The sequence below is a fragment of the Heteronotia binoei genome, chromosome 5, assembly GCF_032191835.1.
Source record: "Heteronotia binoei isolate CCM8104 ecotype False Entrance Well chromosome 5, APGP_CSIRO_Hbin_v1, whole genome shotgun sequence".
NCBI lineage: Eukaryota > Metazoa > Chordata > Lepidosauria > Squamata > Gekkonidae > Heteronotia > Heteronotia binoei.
The window spans coordinates 12,503,910-12,518,852 of NC_083227.1; the positions used below are offsets into that span (position 1 = coordinate 12,503,910).

The following is a 14,943-nucleotide window of genomic DNA, read 5'->3' on the forward strand; positions in this document are numbered from 1 at the left end:
GAAACAGAAGGAACCAAATGTAATGTCTTAGTGATTGTTAAGGTGCAAGGAGCGGAACCGGGTACAAACATTTAGTAACCATAGCACAGGTGTAGTAGCCATTGTTAAAACGCAGAAGCCGAAAAGAAATAACATGGCTGAACAAGCCATGGCAACAGTAAAGATTAAAAGCAATAGAGATTAATAAGCAGCAAGTACGCAGGCGTAATCAAGTAATAAATATTAACTGACACACCCCACCTCGGGGAAAGGTAAATTTAAATGCACATGCAATGTATGTAATGGGAGGGGTACATATCAAGGAGGGGGTGAAGTAGGCGTGCCAGGTAGCCTGTACCCTCTAAGTACCTCAGCCTATGGGGAAAGGAGGAGGGACTCATCGGCCGGGAGTAAAGGATAAAATGGCATGTATGGAACTAATCAGGGAGCTCGTTGAAAAGCGACTCCCCTCTTTCTTGATATCAATAAAGTTGTATACTTTAAAGGAGACTCCCGACTGACAGCTCTTTTTCTGTGCATCTCCTGGAGGGGCCAGGGGAGGCGGACAGATTGTCTCTAACACAGTTGAGAGGATTTCGTTGACTTCCCCAAGACTAAGCACGTCGAAGTGATCCACGATAACATCAGAAGACAGGCACGGAGCCCCGGGTTCTTGTACTGCATCCAATGTAGCAGGAAAGTCCTGGCAGAGCGACGAGATTTTATCTGCAAAAAATTTCGCAAAAGCCTCATAGCCTATTTCCAATTCTCTCATGTTTGGTCTGCCTTGGGGCAGAGTGGTCAAATTCTCAATTATCTTAAATAATTGTGCCGGGCGCGAATTTGCAGATGCAATCCTAGCCGCAAAGTAATCCTTCTTTGCGGCTTTGACTGCCATCTCATAAGACTTCATAAACGTTCTATAGGATGTTCTCGTCGCTTCGTCACGAGTGTGCTGCCACCGCCTCTCTAGTCGTCTGAGTCCCTGTTTCAGTTGGTGTAGCTCTGAGGTGTACCAAGGAGCCAGCCTACTTCGGGGGCGCAGAGGACGCCGGGGTGCAATCTTGTTGATGGCCCTGGATAGCCTGTCATGCCAGGTATCTACCAGGTCATCAAGGGAATTGCTAGGGGGCCAGGGGTCCCGCAGAGCCCTTTGGAACCGCTCAGGGTCCATCTGACTCCGCGGGCGAGCCAAAATAGGCTTGCCACCCGTACAGGGTTGAGGAGGCACACCCACACGAGCCTTGAGGGCTAGGTGGTCCGACCATGGCACCGCTTCTACTGCGATACCGTCCACCAAAATCCCGGACAAAAAGATCAAGTCTAACATGTGCCCGGCCTGATGCGTGGGGGTGGTAACAAATTGGGAGAGTCCCAGTGTCGCCATGGAAGACACTAGGTCCAGTGCCTGATTGGAGGCCATGTCGTCCGCATGGACGTTGAAGTCACCCAAGACCATAAGCCTTGGGAACTCCAACGCCCAGCCCGCCACCGCCTCCATCAGGGCTGGTAAGGCGCTGGCTGGTGCATTAGGTGGACGGTACACCAACCAAATCGCCAACCCCTCCCCCACTTCCCACGCCAGACTGGCACATTCCAAGCCATCGGTTGGGGCCGAGAGAGCCCTGAAGGAGTAACCCTCCCGTATGAATAGCGCCACCCCTCCCCCCCAGCCAGTTGTCCGTGATTGGTGAAAGACCGAGTAACCTGGGGGCGCCATCTGGGAGAGAGCCACCGTCTCTCCATCCCGCACCCAGGTCTCGGTCAGGCAAGCCAGGTCCATATCCTGCTTAAGCAGGTAATCCCTGATGATTGAGGTCTTATTATTTATGGACCTGGCATTACATAACACCAATGACGGAGACTGGCTTTCCCTCTTAGCCCCTCTACCTGCCACCCTCGGGATGGGACGCAGACCGGAAGAGGGCCAAGCACTGTTTTGTCTCCGCCTCCTTCCCATATAGTTCCGTCTGCTCCCACCGTCATACCTTCCCCGCCCCATGAGCACTGGGATCCCTAGACCAGACATCCACTCTGTACCCGATCCTTCACTAGTGTCAGTTAGCTTGCTACCCAGTTGTCTTATCCAGAATTTCACCCCCCTCACCCTCCTCTATTTCACAATTCCGAATTGCCTGGTCCTCTATTAATTTAGTCTGTAGTTACTTAAATTAAACCCCAACCCTATCTCCTTAATTTGATTAGCTAAAAAACTTTGATCATCTATGGCATATTAATAAATAAATAAATATATCCCCCCATTAAACCTCCCAATTAATCTGCCAATAATAATAAATATACAATCAATCAAGCTAAGCAATTAATAAAATCACCAATTAAATAACTAATTAACAATCTAATCTCTTAAATTACCGGCAATATAAACTTTAACTCAGTGGGGAGTGGTAGACAAAGCTACTAGTTTGGGTAGTGATCTTACAGGTCTTAAAGTGCTAGTGCCTTTAAATGTCCTCAGCTTCCGACGTTTCTGTTGGCACAGTCTGTCTGTTGTCCAGGGTCCAGTATTCTCCAGCAGCTAGGGGGCCCAGGAGAGGCAAACATGTAGGCAAATATTTCTGCCTTGTCTGAAGTAGGGTAGGAGGGGGAAATAGGCAGGCTTGCAAACTCTTCTCCACCACAGAGTTTGCTCAAAGACCTAGAGGAAGGAGAGAACATAAGAAAGTTATGTTGGATCAGGCTAATGGCCCATCCAGTGTGTCACACTGTGGCCAAAAAAAAAAACAGGTGCCATCAGGAGGTCCATCAGTGGGACCAGGACACCAGAAGCCCTCCCACTGTGCCCCCCGCCCAAGCACCAAGAATACAGAGCATCACAGCCCCGGACAGAGAGTGCCAACAATGCACTGTGGCTAACAGCCACGGATGGACCATGTTTATCCAATCCCCTCTTAAAGCTGGCTATGCTTGTAGCCGCCACCACCTCCTATGGCAGTGAATTCCACATGTTAATCACCCTTTGGGTGAAGAAGGACTTTCTTCTTCAAAGACAGCTCATAGACCGCAGTCCCTAACAATTTCCCCAAGCAGGCCACTCCATAAGGTGCAAACCACAGCAGAGACTACAAATACATGGGCTGTTGTTGATTTCACCCATTTGTTGGTTGGCACTTGCAGAAGCCCTCGCTCAGATGAGCAAAGCTGTGGTGGCACATGGGGGAGAAGCAGTCTGGAAAATAGGAGGGTCTAAGGCACAGAGTCAGTGGATGGGAGTCGGCAAAGTAGGAGGCCGCCTGGAGCGGCACCTCGCCACGGGGACGGAGGCAGGGGCCCTCTCCCTGATCACACCGACCCCTAAACATCCGTTGCCCAGCCCTCTTCCGCTTCAGAGGGAGCCAGGAAGAGGCAAGAAAGGAGGCGGCCTCTTTCCGGGTCCCTCTGAAGTGGCGGAAAACCAGGCAAAGGGAGGGGTGGGCCGTGCATTCTTTCTTCGAGAACACGCAGCTCAGCCCGCCCCTCACCCCTGAGCCCTCAGCCCATCCCTCAGATATCGCCATCAAAGGAAGATTCACCTTCATTAACATCCGTTTTCAAGCTGTCATTTGAGAACTTGAAAATGGGCGTTAATGAGTTAGTCAGAATGTTACAAGGTTATTTGTTCAGCTTATGAAAAAGCTGTAATCAGTGAAATGTGGTATGAAGCTGGTGATCACGTGAAGGTGAATAAGAACATAAGAGAAGCCATGTTGGATCAGGCCAATGGCCCATCCAGTCCAACACTCTGTGTCACATAAGAACATAAGAGAAGCCATGTTGGATCAGGCCAGTGGCCCATCCAGTCCAACACTCTGTGTCACAGAAGAACATAAGAGAAGCCATGTTGGGTCAGGCCAATGGCCCATCCAGTGCAACAGTGTCACACAGTGGCCGATATATATATATATACACACACACACACTATGGCTAATAGCCACTGATGGACCTCTGCTCCATATTTTTATCCAATCCCCTCTTGAAGCTGGCTATGCTTGCAGCCGCCACCACCTCCTGTGGCAGTGAATTTTCCTTTGAAGTCGATCTCTGACTCTGTATTGCATTTAACTCTTGGAATGATACAACCCTTGATGATTGAAAAAATTTCTTCGGAGTCACCCAGTGGAATGGACATTCTCTTTGTGGGACTTTGTTTTTATTCATTTTGATATTGTTGTATGAATTTTTGATGCTTATGCACCTACAGAATGAAATATTTTTTTTCTAATTTAAAATTGTTTGCTTTTTGGCATAGCTGTTTGAAGTTACTTACTTTACTCCAATAATAGCTGAGCTGCAGCATTCTGCCCCAGCTGGGGTTGGAGAGCCAGTTTGGTGTAGTGGTTAAGTGTGCGGACTCTTATCTGAGAGAACCGGGTTTGATTCTCCACTCCTGCACTTGCACCTGCTGGCATGGCCTTGGGTCAGCCATAGCTCTGGCAGAGGTTGTCCTTGAAAGGGCAGCTGCTGTGAGAACCCTCTCCAGCCCCACCCATCTCACAGGGTGTCTGTTGTGGGGGAGGAAGAGAAAGGAGACTGTAGGCTGCTGTGAGCCTCTGTCCTTGAAAGGGCAGCTGCTGTGAGAGCCCTCTCCAGCCCCACCCACCTCACAGGGTCAGCCATAGCTCTGGCAGAGGTTGTCCTTGAAAGGGCAGCTGCTGTGAGAACCCTCTCCAGCCCCACCCATCTCACAGGGTGTCTGTTGTGGGGGAGGAAGAGAAAGGAGACTGTAGGCTGCTCTGAGCCTCTGTCCTTGAAAGGGCAGCTGCTGTGAGAGCCCTCTCCAGCCCCACCCACCTCACAGGGTGTCTGTTGTGGGGGAGGAAGGGAAAGGAGATTGTAGGCCGCTCTGAGCCTCTGTCCTTGAAAGGGCAGCTGCTGTGAGAGCCCTCTCCAGCCCCACCCACCTCACAGGGTGTCTGTTGTGGGGGAGGAAGGGAAAGGAGATTGTAGGCCGCTCTGAGCCTCTGTCCTTGAAAGGGCAGCTGCTGTGAGAGCCCTCTCCAGCCCCACCCACCTCACAGGGTGTCTGTTGTGGGGGAGGAAGGGAAAGGAGACTGTAGGCCGCTCTGAGCCTCTGTCCTTGAAAGGGCAGCTGCTGTGAGAGCCCTCTCCAGCCCCACCCACCTCACAGGGTGTCTGTTGTGGGGGAGGAAGGGAAAGGAGATTGTAGGCCGCTCTGAGCCTCTGTCCTTGAAAGGGCAGCTGCTGTGAGAGCCCTCTCCAGCCCCACCCACCTCACAGGGTGTCTGTTGTGGGGGAGGAAGGGAAAGGAGACTGTAGGCTGGTCTGAGTCTCTGTCCTTGAAAGGGCAGCTGCTGTGAGAGCCCTCTCCAGCCCCACCCACCTCACAGGGTGTCTGTTGTGGGGGAGGAAGGGAAAGGAGACTGTAGGCCGCTCTGAGCCTCTGTCCTTGAAAGGGCAGCTGCTGTGAGAGCCCTCTCCAGCCCCACCCACCTCACAGGGTGTCTGTTGTGGGGGAGGAAGGGAAAGGAGACTGTAGGCCGCTCTGAGCCTCTGTCCTTGAAAGGGCAGCTGCTGTGAGAGCCCTCTCCAGCCCCACCCACCTCACAGGGTGTCTGTTGTGGGGGAGGAAGGGAAAGGAGATTGTGAGCCACTCTCTTCGGAGTGAAGGGCGGGATATAAATCCAATATCATCATCTTCTTTCTGAAATGATTTTGAGGTAAGACCAAAGTACAGTGCAACAGTCTTTGAGTTCAGTGGTGCCTGGCAAGCCAACCAAGTTTTATTCCGGGTATAAGCTTTTGTGTGCACCTGCACTTCTGAGGTCTTCACGAAGTTCAGCCCCTGGACTGCAACAGAAATAGAATAAAAAGAAAGAAATAAGGTCTACCTAGGGATTACCTAGGGACAGCGTTACTGATGTAACTAACATGAATTTGAGCAGACTTCAGAGGATGGTAGAAGACAGGAGGGCCTGGCGTGACTTTGTCCAGGGGTCGCAAAGAGTCAGACTCGACTGTGTGACTGAACAACAACAACAAAGGGATTAAAATAAGTAAACCAGCAAGAAAGGAAAATATGAAAAGGGAGCTCTTGCTACCAACAGGCTAGCACAGCCAACCACAGGTTAAAAAGATGCACATAAGATAAAAACTTCAAAACCTCAGTAAATATAAGGACAAAACAGGGCACGGTAGAGAAGCAAAGCAAAGAAAGAAAGTATAAGCTTCCAACAGGAGCTTGAAGGAGAAAATGATAAAAATAAAACAGAACCTCTGAAAGCTGAGCACTGCCCTTGAGCATCTGCTATCTCACACCGGAAACCAGAACACAATCTTCTTGGTTTCCAAATTTCTGTCCAATGTATTTTTCTTTAGTAAATATTGTATTAGTGTTTTAATCATTGCTCAAGATCACCTGATCACAGGAGCTCTGAAAAGGAAAGACAGTAAATAAGATCTGTTAGCCTGAAAATGTGACAGGCTAAAGGGCAACCAAAGAGCTTAGAATCATAGAGTTGGAAGGGACCTCCAGGGTCATCTGCAAGAGGATTGCTGAGAGCAACCAGTCAGGGTCAGCTTGGGAGAGTGACCATTAAGAATTTTTTCCTTGTCACCTTCCCTCAGTACCTCAGGCACACACTCAGAAATCCTGAGAGAAGTATAAAAAAGGGGCACCAAACGTTTTTTAAATTTCAAAAACCACAAAAGAATATTTATTGGTTCACAAAAGGCAAGGGGAAAGAATAAAATAATATTAGTTGATCAATAACAAATCAGTTGGCAGCAAATGGTTATTTTAAAAAAATCAATCTTTAAACAACAGATTTATCAAGCTGTGATGATATCAAAACTATAAACAGGCAGGCTTTAGAACTATACAGAAACCTTGGACAGGCAGGTAGTGTCTACCTGATGGTATCACCCTATGCTCTGGCTTCTCAAATAACAAAAATAATAAACTGACATCCACTCTTTTCCACACACACTGAGGACTCCTGACTTGTGCTAGATAACTTTTCCCTCACAGACATACACACTAGCTTACCGGACTCACACCCTTTTGAGTGCTCCAACCAGCCCCTCAACTCCTGGTGTGTCTCAGTTCCAGCTCGATTCCTAGTCTGACTCTTGGGATCCTTTTCTAGCCACAAGAATCCAGTCACAGTATTTGTGTATTGGAGTGTTCTCAGTTTATACGAAGAGGCTGCCCTGTTGTGCTGACAGAACCCCACAGATAGTTTCTCCTCACAGAAGGTGCCTGGTTGTGACCCCCTTCTGATCAAAAACTCACAGAAGCTTAGCCCAGTTCTGTCTATCAAGGAACTCAGCCTCACTGGCCGTTCTCAGCTCCTTGTCCAGTTGCTTCATACCACAACTGACCAGCGTAAGTATACCAGTCTTCACACTGTTCAGTACCCCAGCTCCAACTCCAGATTAAAAAACTCTTGAGGCTTTGCCCCCCCACTCCTTCAGGCCCCTTCAATTCACTACATTCGTTTCCATAGCTGCAGCCCAGACAATCGTTGCAAGGCTGTTTGCAGCTTCCAGGCTAAATTGCTTATTTAGAACTTTATAAACAACTGAAAATGGCATAGCATACTAATCTTTGACACATATATGAAGCCCAACTAATGAAAACCTCTACAAAGCATTGGAAACACACAGTCTGATTTGACTCATACAAATAACAATCTCTTTAATGAACTATGACCCTTCCTAGGCTGAGTTTTGTTTTCTCTGATTCATAAATAAACACTTAACCAAGGGTAGCCAGCTGTCTAGAGGGAAACAGTGCGGGGCTCCTTTTATACCATGTGGGATGATGGGATATATTTGAGGGCTTCAATCATGGCTAAAGCTCCTTCCATGGTCTGGCTATTTTTAACATTTCTTCCTCATTAGGGTAAGATTTCTATGTGGATTCAAGCTTTCTGCAAGAGTTTATACATATATAGTGTGAATGCTTTATATGGTCTGTGATTGTCTTTTAGATATGAAATAAGAGAAAAGCTCTTTCCTCTGACACAGTTTCTCCTTGCGTGGGTTCTTAGATGTCGAAGATGGTCGTGCTGACTGGATCTCCTTCTGCACACTGAACACTCAAGAGGTTTCTCCCTTGTGTGGGTTTTCAGATGCCTTTGAACACTACCACTTGACCTGAATCACTTTCCACAGTCTAAGCATTCAAAAGGTTTCTCTCCTGTGTGGGTTTTTAGATACCGTCAAAGACTGCCAGCCAGACTGAATCTCTTTCCACACTCTGAACATTCAAAAGGCCTCTCCCAATGTGGGTTCTTTGATGCCGTTGAAGATTGCTGTTCCGGCTGAATCCCATTCCACACTCTGAGCACTGGAAAGGTTTCTCCCCTGTGTGAGTTCTTTGATGCTGTCGAAGATGGGTGTGCTGACTGAATCCCATTCCACACTCTGAGCATTTGAAAGGTTTTTCCCCTGTGTGGGTTCTGCGGTGCTGTTGAAGATTTGAACTGTGACTGAATCTCTTCCCACACTCTGAACATTCAAAAGGTCTGTCCCCTGTGTGGGTTCTTTGGTGCTGTTGAAGATGGCTACTCTGACTGAATCTCTTTCCACACTCTGAACATTCAAAAGGTCTGTCCCCTGTGTGGGTTCTTTGGTGCTGTTGAAGATGGCTACTCTGACTGAATCTCTTTCCACACTCCGAACATTCAAAAGGTTTGACCCCTGTGTGGGTTCTTTGGTGCCGTTTAAGATATCTACTGTGACTGAATCTCTTTCTACACTCTGAGCACTCAAAAGGTTTCTCCCCTGAGTGAGTTCTTTGATGGTCTTGAAGTTGGTCACTCCTACAGAATTTCTTTTCACACACTGAGGATTCAAAAGGTTTCTCCCCTGTGTGGGTTCTGTGCTGCCATTGAAGGCTGATACTTCGACTGAATCTTTTTCCACACACTGAACATTCAAAATGTTTCTTCTCTGTATTGGTTCCTTGATGTTCTTGAAGATGGCCACTCATCCCGAATATCGTTCCCTGCTTTGAACATTCAAAAGGTTTCTTCCCTCTGTGTATTCTTTCGTGCACAAAGAACGGTGCTCTATTTCTGAAGTACCTTCCACAGTGAGTGGATATACTTGCCTTCATTATCCTGTCTTTTGGGAAATGTATACTATGCTGTCTTTCATCTTTTTTCTCAACCATACAGCTGCCTTTCTTTCTCTCAGGTCTGCCTGAATTCCTGATGTTTTCTTTCAAGTCTTCATTTTTAACTCTATCTGGCAACTGCTGATCAAGTTCCACACCCTCTTCGTTCCTCTGATCAACCTGTGCTGGAATGGAGAGAGACAGAGCATTAGTATCTGGGAGAGAAGCAAAAGTCCAAAGGCTGCAACAGAATAGGACTGATGGCCACTTGACCTCCTCTAGATGGCCTGATCTTAACCACCACTCCAATCTTCCCCCCATATATCTAGTATTTAAGGATACCTCACCCTCCCCAAGAGCCACAGCTGAGCTCTTAGCTTCAGAATTCATAGAATCATAGAGTTGGAAGGAACCTCTAGGGTCATCTAGTCCAACCCCCTGCACAATGCAAGAAACTCACAAACACCTCCCCCTAAATTCACAGGATCTTCATTGCTATCAGATGGCTATCTAGCCTTTGTTTAAAAGCCTCCAAGGAAGGAGAGCCCACCACCTCCCGAGGAAGCCTGTTCCACTGAGGAATCGCTCTAATGGTCAGGAAGTTCGTCCTAATGTTGAGCTCAAAACTCTTTTGATTTAATTTCAACTCACTGGATCTGGTCCTACCTTCCGGGGCCACAGAAAACAATTCCACACCATCCTTTATATGACAGCCCTTCAAGTACTTGAAGATGGTGATCATATCACCTTTCAGCCGCCTCCTCTCCAGGCTAAACATCCCAGCTCCTTCAACCTTTCCTCATAGGACTTGGTCTCCAGACCCCTTGCCATCTTTGTCGCCCTCCTCTGGACCCATTCCAGCTTGTCTATATCCTTCTTAAAATGTGGTGCCCAAAACTGAACACAAGACTCCAGGTGAGGTCTTCCCAGAGCAGAGTAAAGCGATACCATCACATCACGTGATCTGGACACTACACTTCTGTTGATACAGCCCAAAATTGCATTTGCCTTTTTAGCTACCGCATCACACTGTTGACTCATGTTCAGCATATGATGCACTAAGACCCTTAGATCCTTTTCGCACATACTACTGCTAAGACCAGTCTCCCCCATCCTATAACCATGCATTGGATTTTTCCTACCTAAATGCAGAACTTTACATTTATCCCTGTTAAAATTCATTTTATTGATTTTTGCCCAGTTTTCCAGCCTTTCAAGGTCATCCTGTATCCTGTTTCTGTCTTCTTCTGTGTTTGCAACCCCTCCCAATTTAGTATCATCTGCAAATTTAAAAAGCATTCCCTCTATTCCCTCATCCAAATCATTGATAAAGATGTTGAACAGAACAGGTCCCAGGACAGATCCTTGAGGCACTCCACTTGTCACTCCTCTCCAAGAGGACGAGGAACCATTCACAAGCACTCTTTGGGTGCGATCTGTCAACCAGTTATAGATCCACCTAATGGTAACAGGATCCAAACAACATTTTACCAACTTGTCAACAAGGATAAGATGTGGGACTTTATCAAAAGCCTTTATCTTACCCAGGAGTTTCTAGACCTTCAGAATTCAGGCCCCTACCTACCCAGGAAACTGTATGATTGTACCAAACCAAATGTACCTCAGAAGTGAATCAGAAACCCCCCATGGTTGTAGACCACCTGACCCTAGAGAGGGAGAAAGTATAATACGGGCACAAACCAGAGGAAAGCCATGCTAAATTTATGCTCATGCCATGCTAGTATGCCTTGATATTTTCTTTCTTCATCACGTTTAATAGTTTTACGTAAGCCAGTTTTGCCAGGAATCCTGGAGTTCTTGGTTTTTTGCCATCTTCTGGGTGTGGAGCAGCTGATACTGTGGGTATGGGGGGTATTTGTGAATTTCCTGCATTGTGCAGGAGGCTGGACTAGATGGCCTTGGAGGCACCTCCCGACTATATGATTCTTTGTAGCGTAACTTGTTACAGGTGGAATTAGTACGCTGCTGTGCAAGAGCCCCGTGGCGCAGAGTGGTAAAGCTGCAGTTCTGCAGTCCTAAGCTCTGCTCACGACCTGAGTTCGATCCCAGCGGAAGCTGGTTCAGGTAGCCGGCCCAAGGTTGACTCAGCCTTCCATCCTTCCGAGGTCGGTAACATGAGCTTGCTGGGGGGAAAGTTTAGGACTGGGGAAGGCAATGGCAAACCACCCCGGAAGAAGTCTGCCGTGAAAACGTTGTGAAAGCAACGTCACCCCAGAGTCGAAAACGACTGGTGCTTGCACAGGGGACTACCTTGACCTTTTTAAGTATGCTGCATCAAGAGGTGCCATCTAACGGCAAGCATTTCATGCATTAGATAGAACAGTTAGCTTTTCTTGTTTTTCTGTCGCTGAGCTGTAGAAACTGCGCTGCCTATTGATTCCTAAATTTCAAATCCTTAATTAACCTTTATGCGTTTTTAAAAGGCGTCTGTGTTACTTATGTGTACACTCCTCGTGAACCTACTGAACACGAAAAGCAATGACCAAGGCGGATCCAGGATGGTTCTTGAGAAGATAATTCCCAGATCACAAGCAGAATGAATGTTGGTAATCCCACCCAGGGGAAGAGTGCGTTGAAAAGGCTGGCAACAGAGAAAAGAGAATCTAGCCCCTTCCAGAATCTTTCTGAGGGCCTGTCGTACCCTTTGCCTCAAGCTGGGACATCATCTCTGGCTTAGGTGATGGCCACAACACTGGCCTCAGTTGCCCCTGGGCAAGTACACATACATGAACAGCACATGAAGCTGCCCTCTACTGAATTCACTGCCACAGGAGGTGGTGGCGGCTACAAGCAGAGACAGCTTCAAGAAGGGACTGAATCAGACCCTTGGTCCACTGAAGTCAGTACTGTCGACTCAGTCTGGCTGCAGCTTTCCAGGGTCTCAGGCAGAGGTCTTTCCCATCACCTCTTAACCTGATCCTTCTAAATTGAGACGCTGGGGCTTGAAACTAGGATTCTTCTTTTTTAAGTTAATTGTTGATCTTTGCTGTTGTCTGCCCTGAGCCTGTACAGGGGAGGGTGGATGATAAAATGAATGAACGAATAAATATTATGGATTCCAAGATGAAGAAGATGAAGGAGGAGGAAAAGGGATTTATATCCCGCCCTATACTCTGAATCTAAGAGACTCAGAGCAGCTCACTATCTCCTTTACCTTCCCCACCCCCCAAACAGACAACCTGTGAGGTGAGTGAGGCTGAGAGAGCTCTTACAGCAGCTGCCTTTTCAAGGACAACTCCTAGGAGAGCTTTGGCTGACCCAAGGCCACGCTAGCAGTTGCAAGTGGAGGAGTGGGGGAATCAAACTCGTTTCTCCCAGATAAGAGTCTACACACTTAACTACTACCACAAACTGGCTCTCTGGAGACAGTCTCTCAGGACATCTTCTCTGGCTTGGGTGATGGACACAGCACTGGCCTCAGTTGCTCCTGGGAAAGTACACACACACACGAACAACACAGGAAGCTGTCTTCTACTGAATCAGACCCTTGGTCCACTGAAGTCAGTATTGTCGACTCAGTCTGGCTGCAGCTCTCCAGGGTCTCAGGCAGAGGTCTTTTACATCACCTCCTACTTGGTCCTTTTAAACTGAGATGCTAGGGATTGAAACTAGGAACTTAAAAAAAAAATTGTTGATCATGGCTGTTACCTGCCCTGAGTCCTGTTGTATAAGAGAGGGTAGACTATAAATCCAATGAATGAATGAATGAATGAATATTCTACATGCCAAGCAGATACGCTGTCCATGAGCCACAACTCCTTTCCAAGTAGTGGGGAAAAGAAAAGGAAAGGTCCCCTCTGCAAGCACCAGTTGTTTCCGACTCTGGGGTGACATTGCTTTCACGTTTTCACGGCAGACTTTTTACGGGGTGGTTTGCCATTGCCTTCCCCAGTCCTCTACACTTCCCATCCCCCCCCCCCCCGCAGCAAGCTGGGTACTCCTTTGACCGACCTCGGAAGGATGGAAGTCCGAGCCAACCTCGAGTCGGTGACCTGAAAACCCAGCTTCCGCCGGGGATCGAACTCAGGTCGTGAGCAGAGCTTAAGACTGCGGTACTGCAGCTTTAACGCTCTGCGCCACGGGGCTCTTACCAAGTAATGGAACAGACCGCCAAATGCTGTAGTAGTATCCAATATTTTGATTCACGACACATCACAACGGCAGCAATTCACACCTTTGGCACCTCGGAAAGCTCCTTACCCAGAAAGGCCACATTCCCAAAGTTCTCCAGCATGACTTCCCTGTACAAAACTCTTTGTCCTGGATCCAGCAGGGCCCACTCTGCCTCCGTGAAAGAGACGGACACTTCTTCAAAGGAAAAGGGACACTGAAAGAAATAGCAGATTCCCCCGTCAGAAATAACATCAGGCATAGATTGCACACTGGAAGGAAATAGCTTGGGAAGGATTAGGATGTAAGTCTTGGGATGGGTAAAGGGAACAGCATTCAGAGGGTCTCTCACCCGGACACCTTGTAGTAACTGCAGATGGAAAAGCCCCACAGAGAAAGAAGGAGGGGCCCAGGTTGTCCCCTGCTCATCTCTCCTACCTGGAATAAAAGCGCAGCAGCCATTTCCACACCTCTGAAAGGATGACGGCTCAACATCATCTCTTCACTGCCTGTTAAGTAGACAAAAGAGGAAGCTCCCATTAGATTGGAGAAACATCAACTGTGGGGTGACACGATGGAGGTTTACCAGATTATACATGGGACGGAGAAGGTAGAGGAAAAAGTACTTTTCTCCCTTTCTCACAATACAAGAACTTGTGGGCATTCAATGAAATTGCTGAGCAGTCAGGTTAGAACGGATAAAAGGAAGTCCTTCACCCAAAGGGTGATTAACATGTGGAATTCACTGCCACAGGAAGTGGTGAGGGCTACAAGCACAGCCAGCTTCAAGAAGGGATTGGAGCAACATCTGGAGCAGAGGTCCATCAGTGGCTATAAGCCACAGTGTATCGTTGGAACTCTCTGTCTGGGACAGTGATGCTCTGTATTCTTGGTGCTTTGGGGGGGGGCGGTCAATAGTGGGAGGGCTTCTAGTGTTCTGGCCCCATTGGTGAACCTCCTGATGGCTCTTGGGTTTTTTGGCCACTGTGTGACAGAGAGTGTTGGACTGGATGGGCCATTGGCCTGATCCAACATGGCTGTGTGGGATCAGGGATTCCAATGGTGGAATCAACTAACAGAAGAGGTGCGAGCCCTGCGAGACCTAAATCAGTTTTGCAGGGCTTGCAAAACTGCCCTCTTTCAGCTCGCATTAAGATGAAACCCGGGAAATGACATCTAGCCATCTTATACATAGTCTGAATTGTAGCACCGGAATTTATAATTTATAATGGTCTAACTGACTATTTAATTTTAACTTAATTTATGATGTAATTTTATCTATTTTAATTGTTTAATTGTTCTGTAGTAATATTGTATTTTATTGTAATCATGTGTATACCGTGTCGTGTTAGCCGCCCTGAGCCTGCCTTTGGCGGGGGAGGGCGGGATATAAAAATAAATTTATTATTATTATTATTACCATTTTGCATTCTGGGCCACTTGCCTACCAGCTACGTATGGCTCTGCTCACTGTGCCGGATTCCTCATCTGATGAAGTGTGCTTAAGAACACGCAAAAGCTTACGCTCTGAATAAAAACTAAATTGGTCTTAAAGGTGCAATCAACTCCTATTTTGCTCTTAGGTAAGGAAAGGTGTTTGCTTTGTTGTTCCCTGCTTCACAGACCCCCCTCCTTCCCAGGGTTGTGAATCCTCACCCTGTGTGCACTCAACACATTTTTTAAACACTTTTTTACTAAATTCTGGGAGAGGCAAACAACAAGCACCAGGTACTTATGAGCCCCCGAGGTTATAC

The 14,943-nt window shown here is 47.5% G+C and overlaps 2 protein-coding genes across 8 annotated transcripts in view; both read right to left on the minus strand.

The window, feature by feature from the left end:
- Positions 1-14,943, minus strand: part of LOC132571063 (zinc finger protein 883-like) — a 661,721-nt gene that overhangs the window by 147,682 nt on the left and 499,096 nt on the right. Inside the window, exon 2 of one of the 7 annotated variants that reach the window (XM_060237716.1) lies at positions 13,280-13,406. The exons of the other annotated variants lie outside the window; for them this stretch is intronic. Coding sequence (XP_060093699.1) covers positions 13,280-13,406 — 127 coding nt within the window. The remainder of the gene's footprint in view (positions 1-13,279; positions 13,407-14,943) is intronic. 7 annotated transcript variants of the gene reach the window in all.
- On the minus strand, positions 8,228-8,932 carry LOC132570938 (zinc finger protein 883-like; the record flags this gene model as incomplete). Its single annotated transcript, XM_060237573.1, has 1 exon — positions 8,228-8,932. A coding segment is annotated over exon 1 (705 nt), but the record flags the coding sequence as incomplete, so codon positions are not given.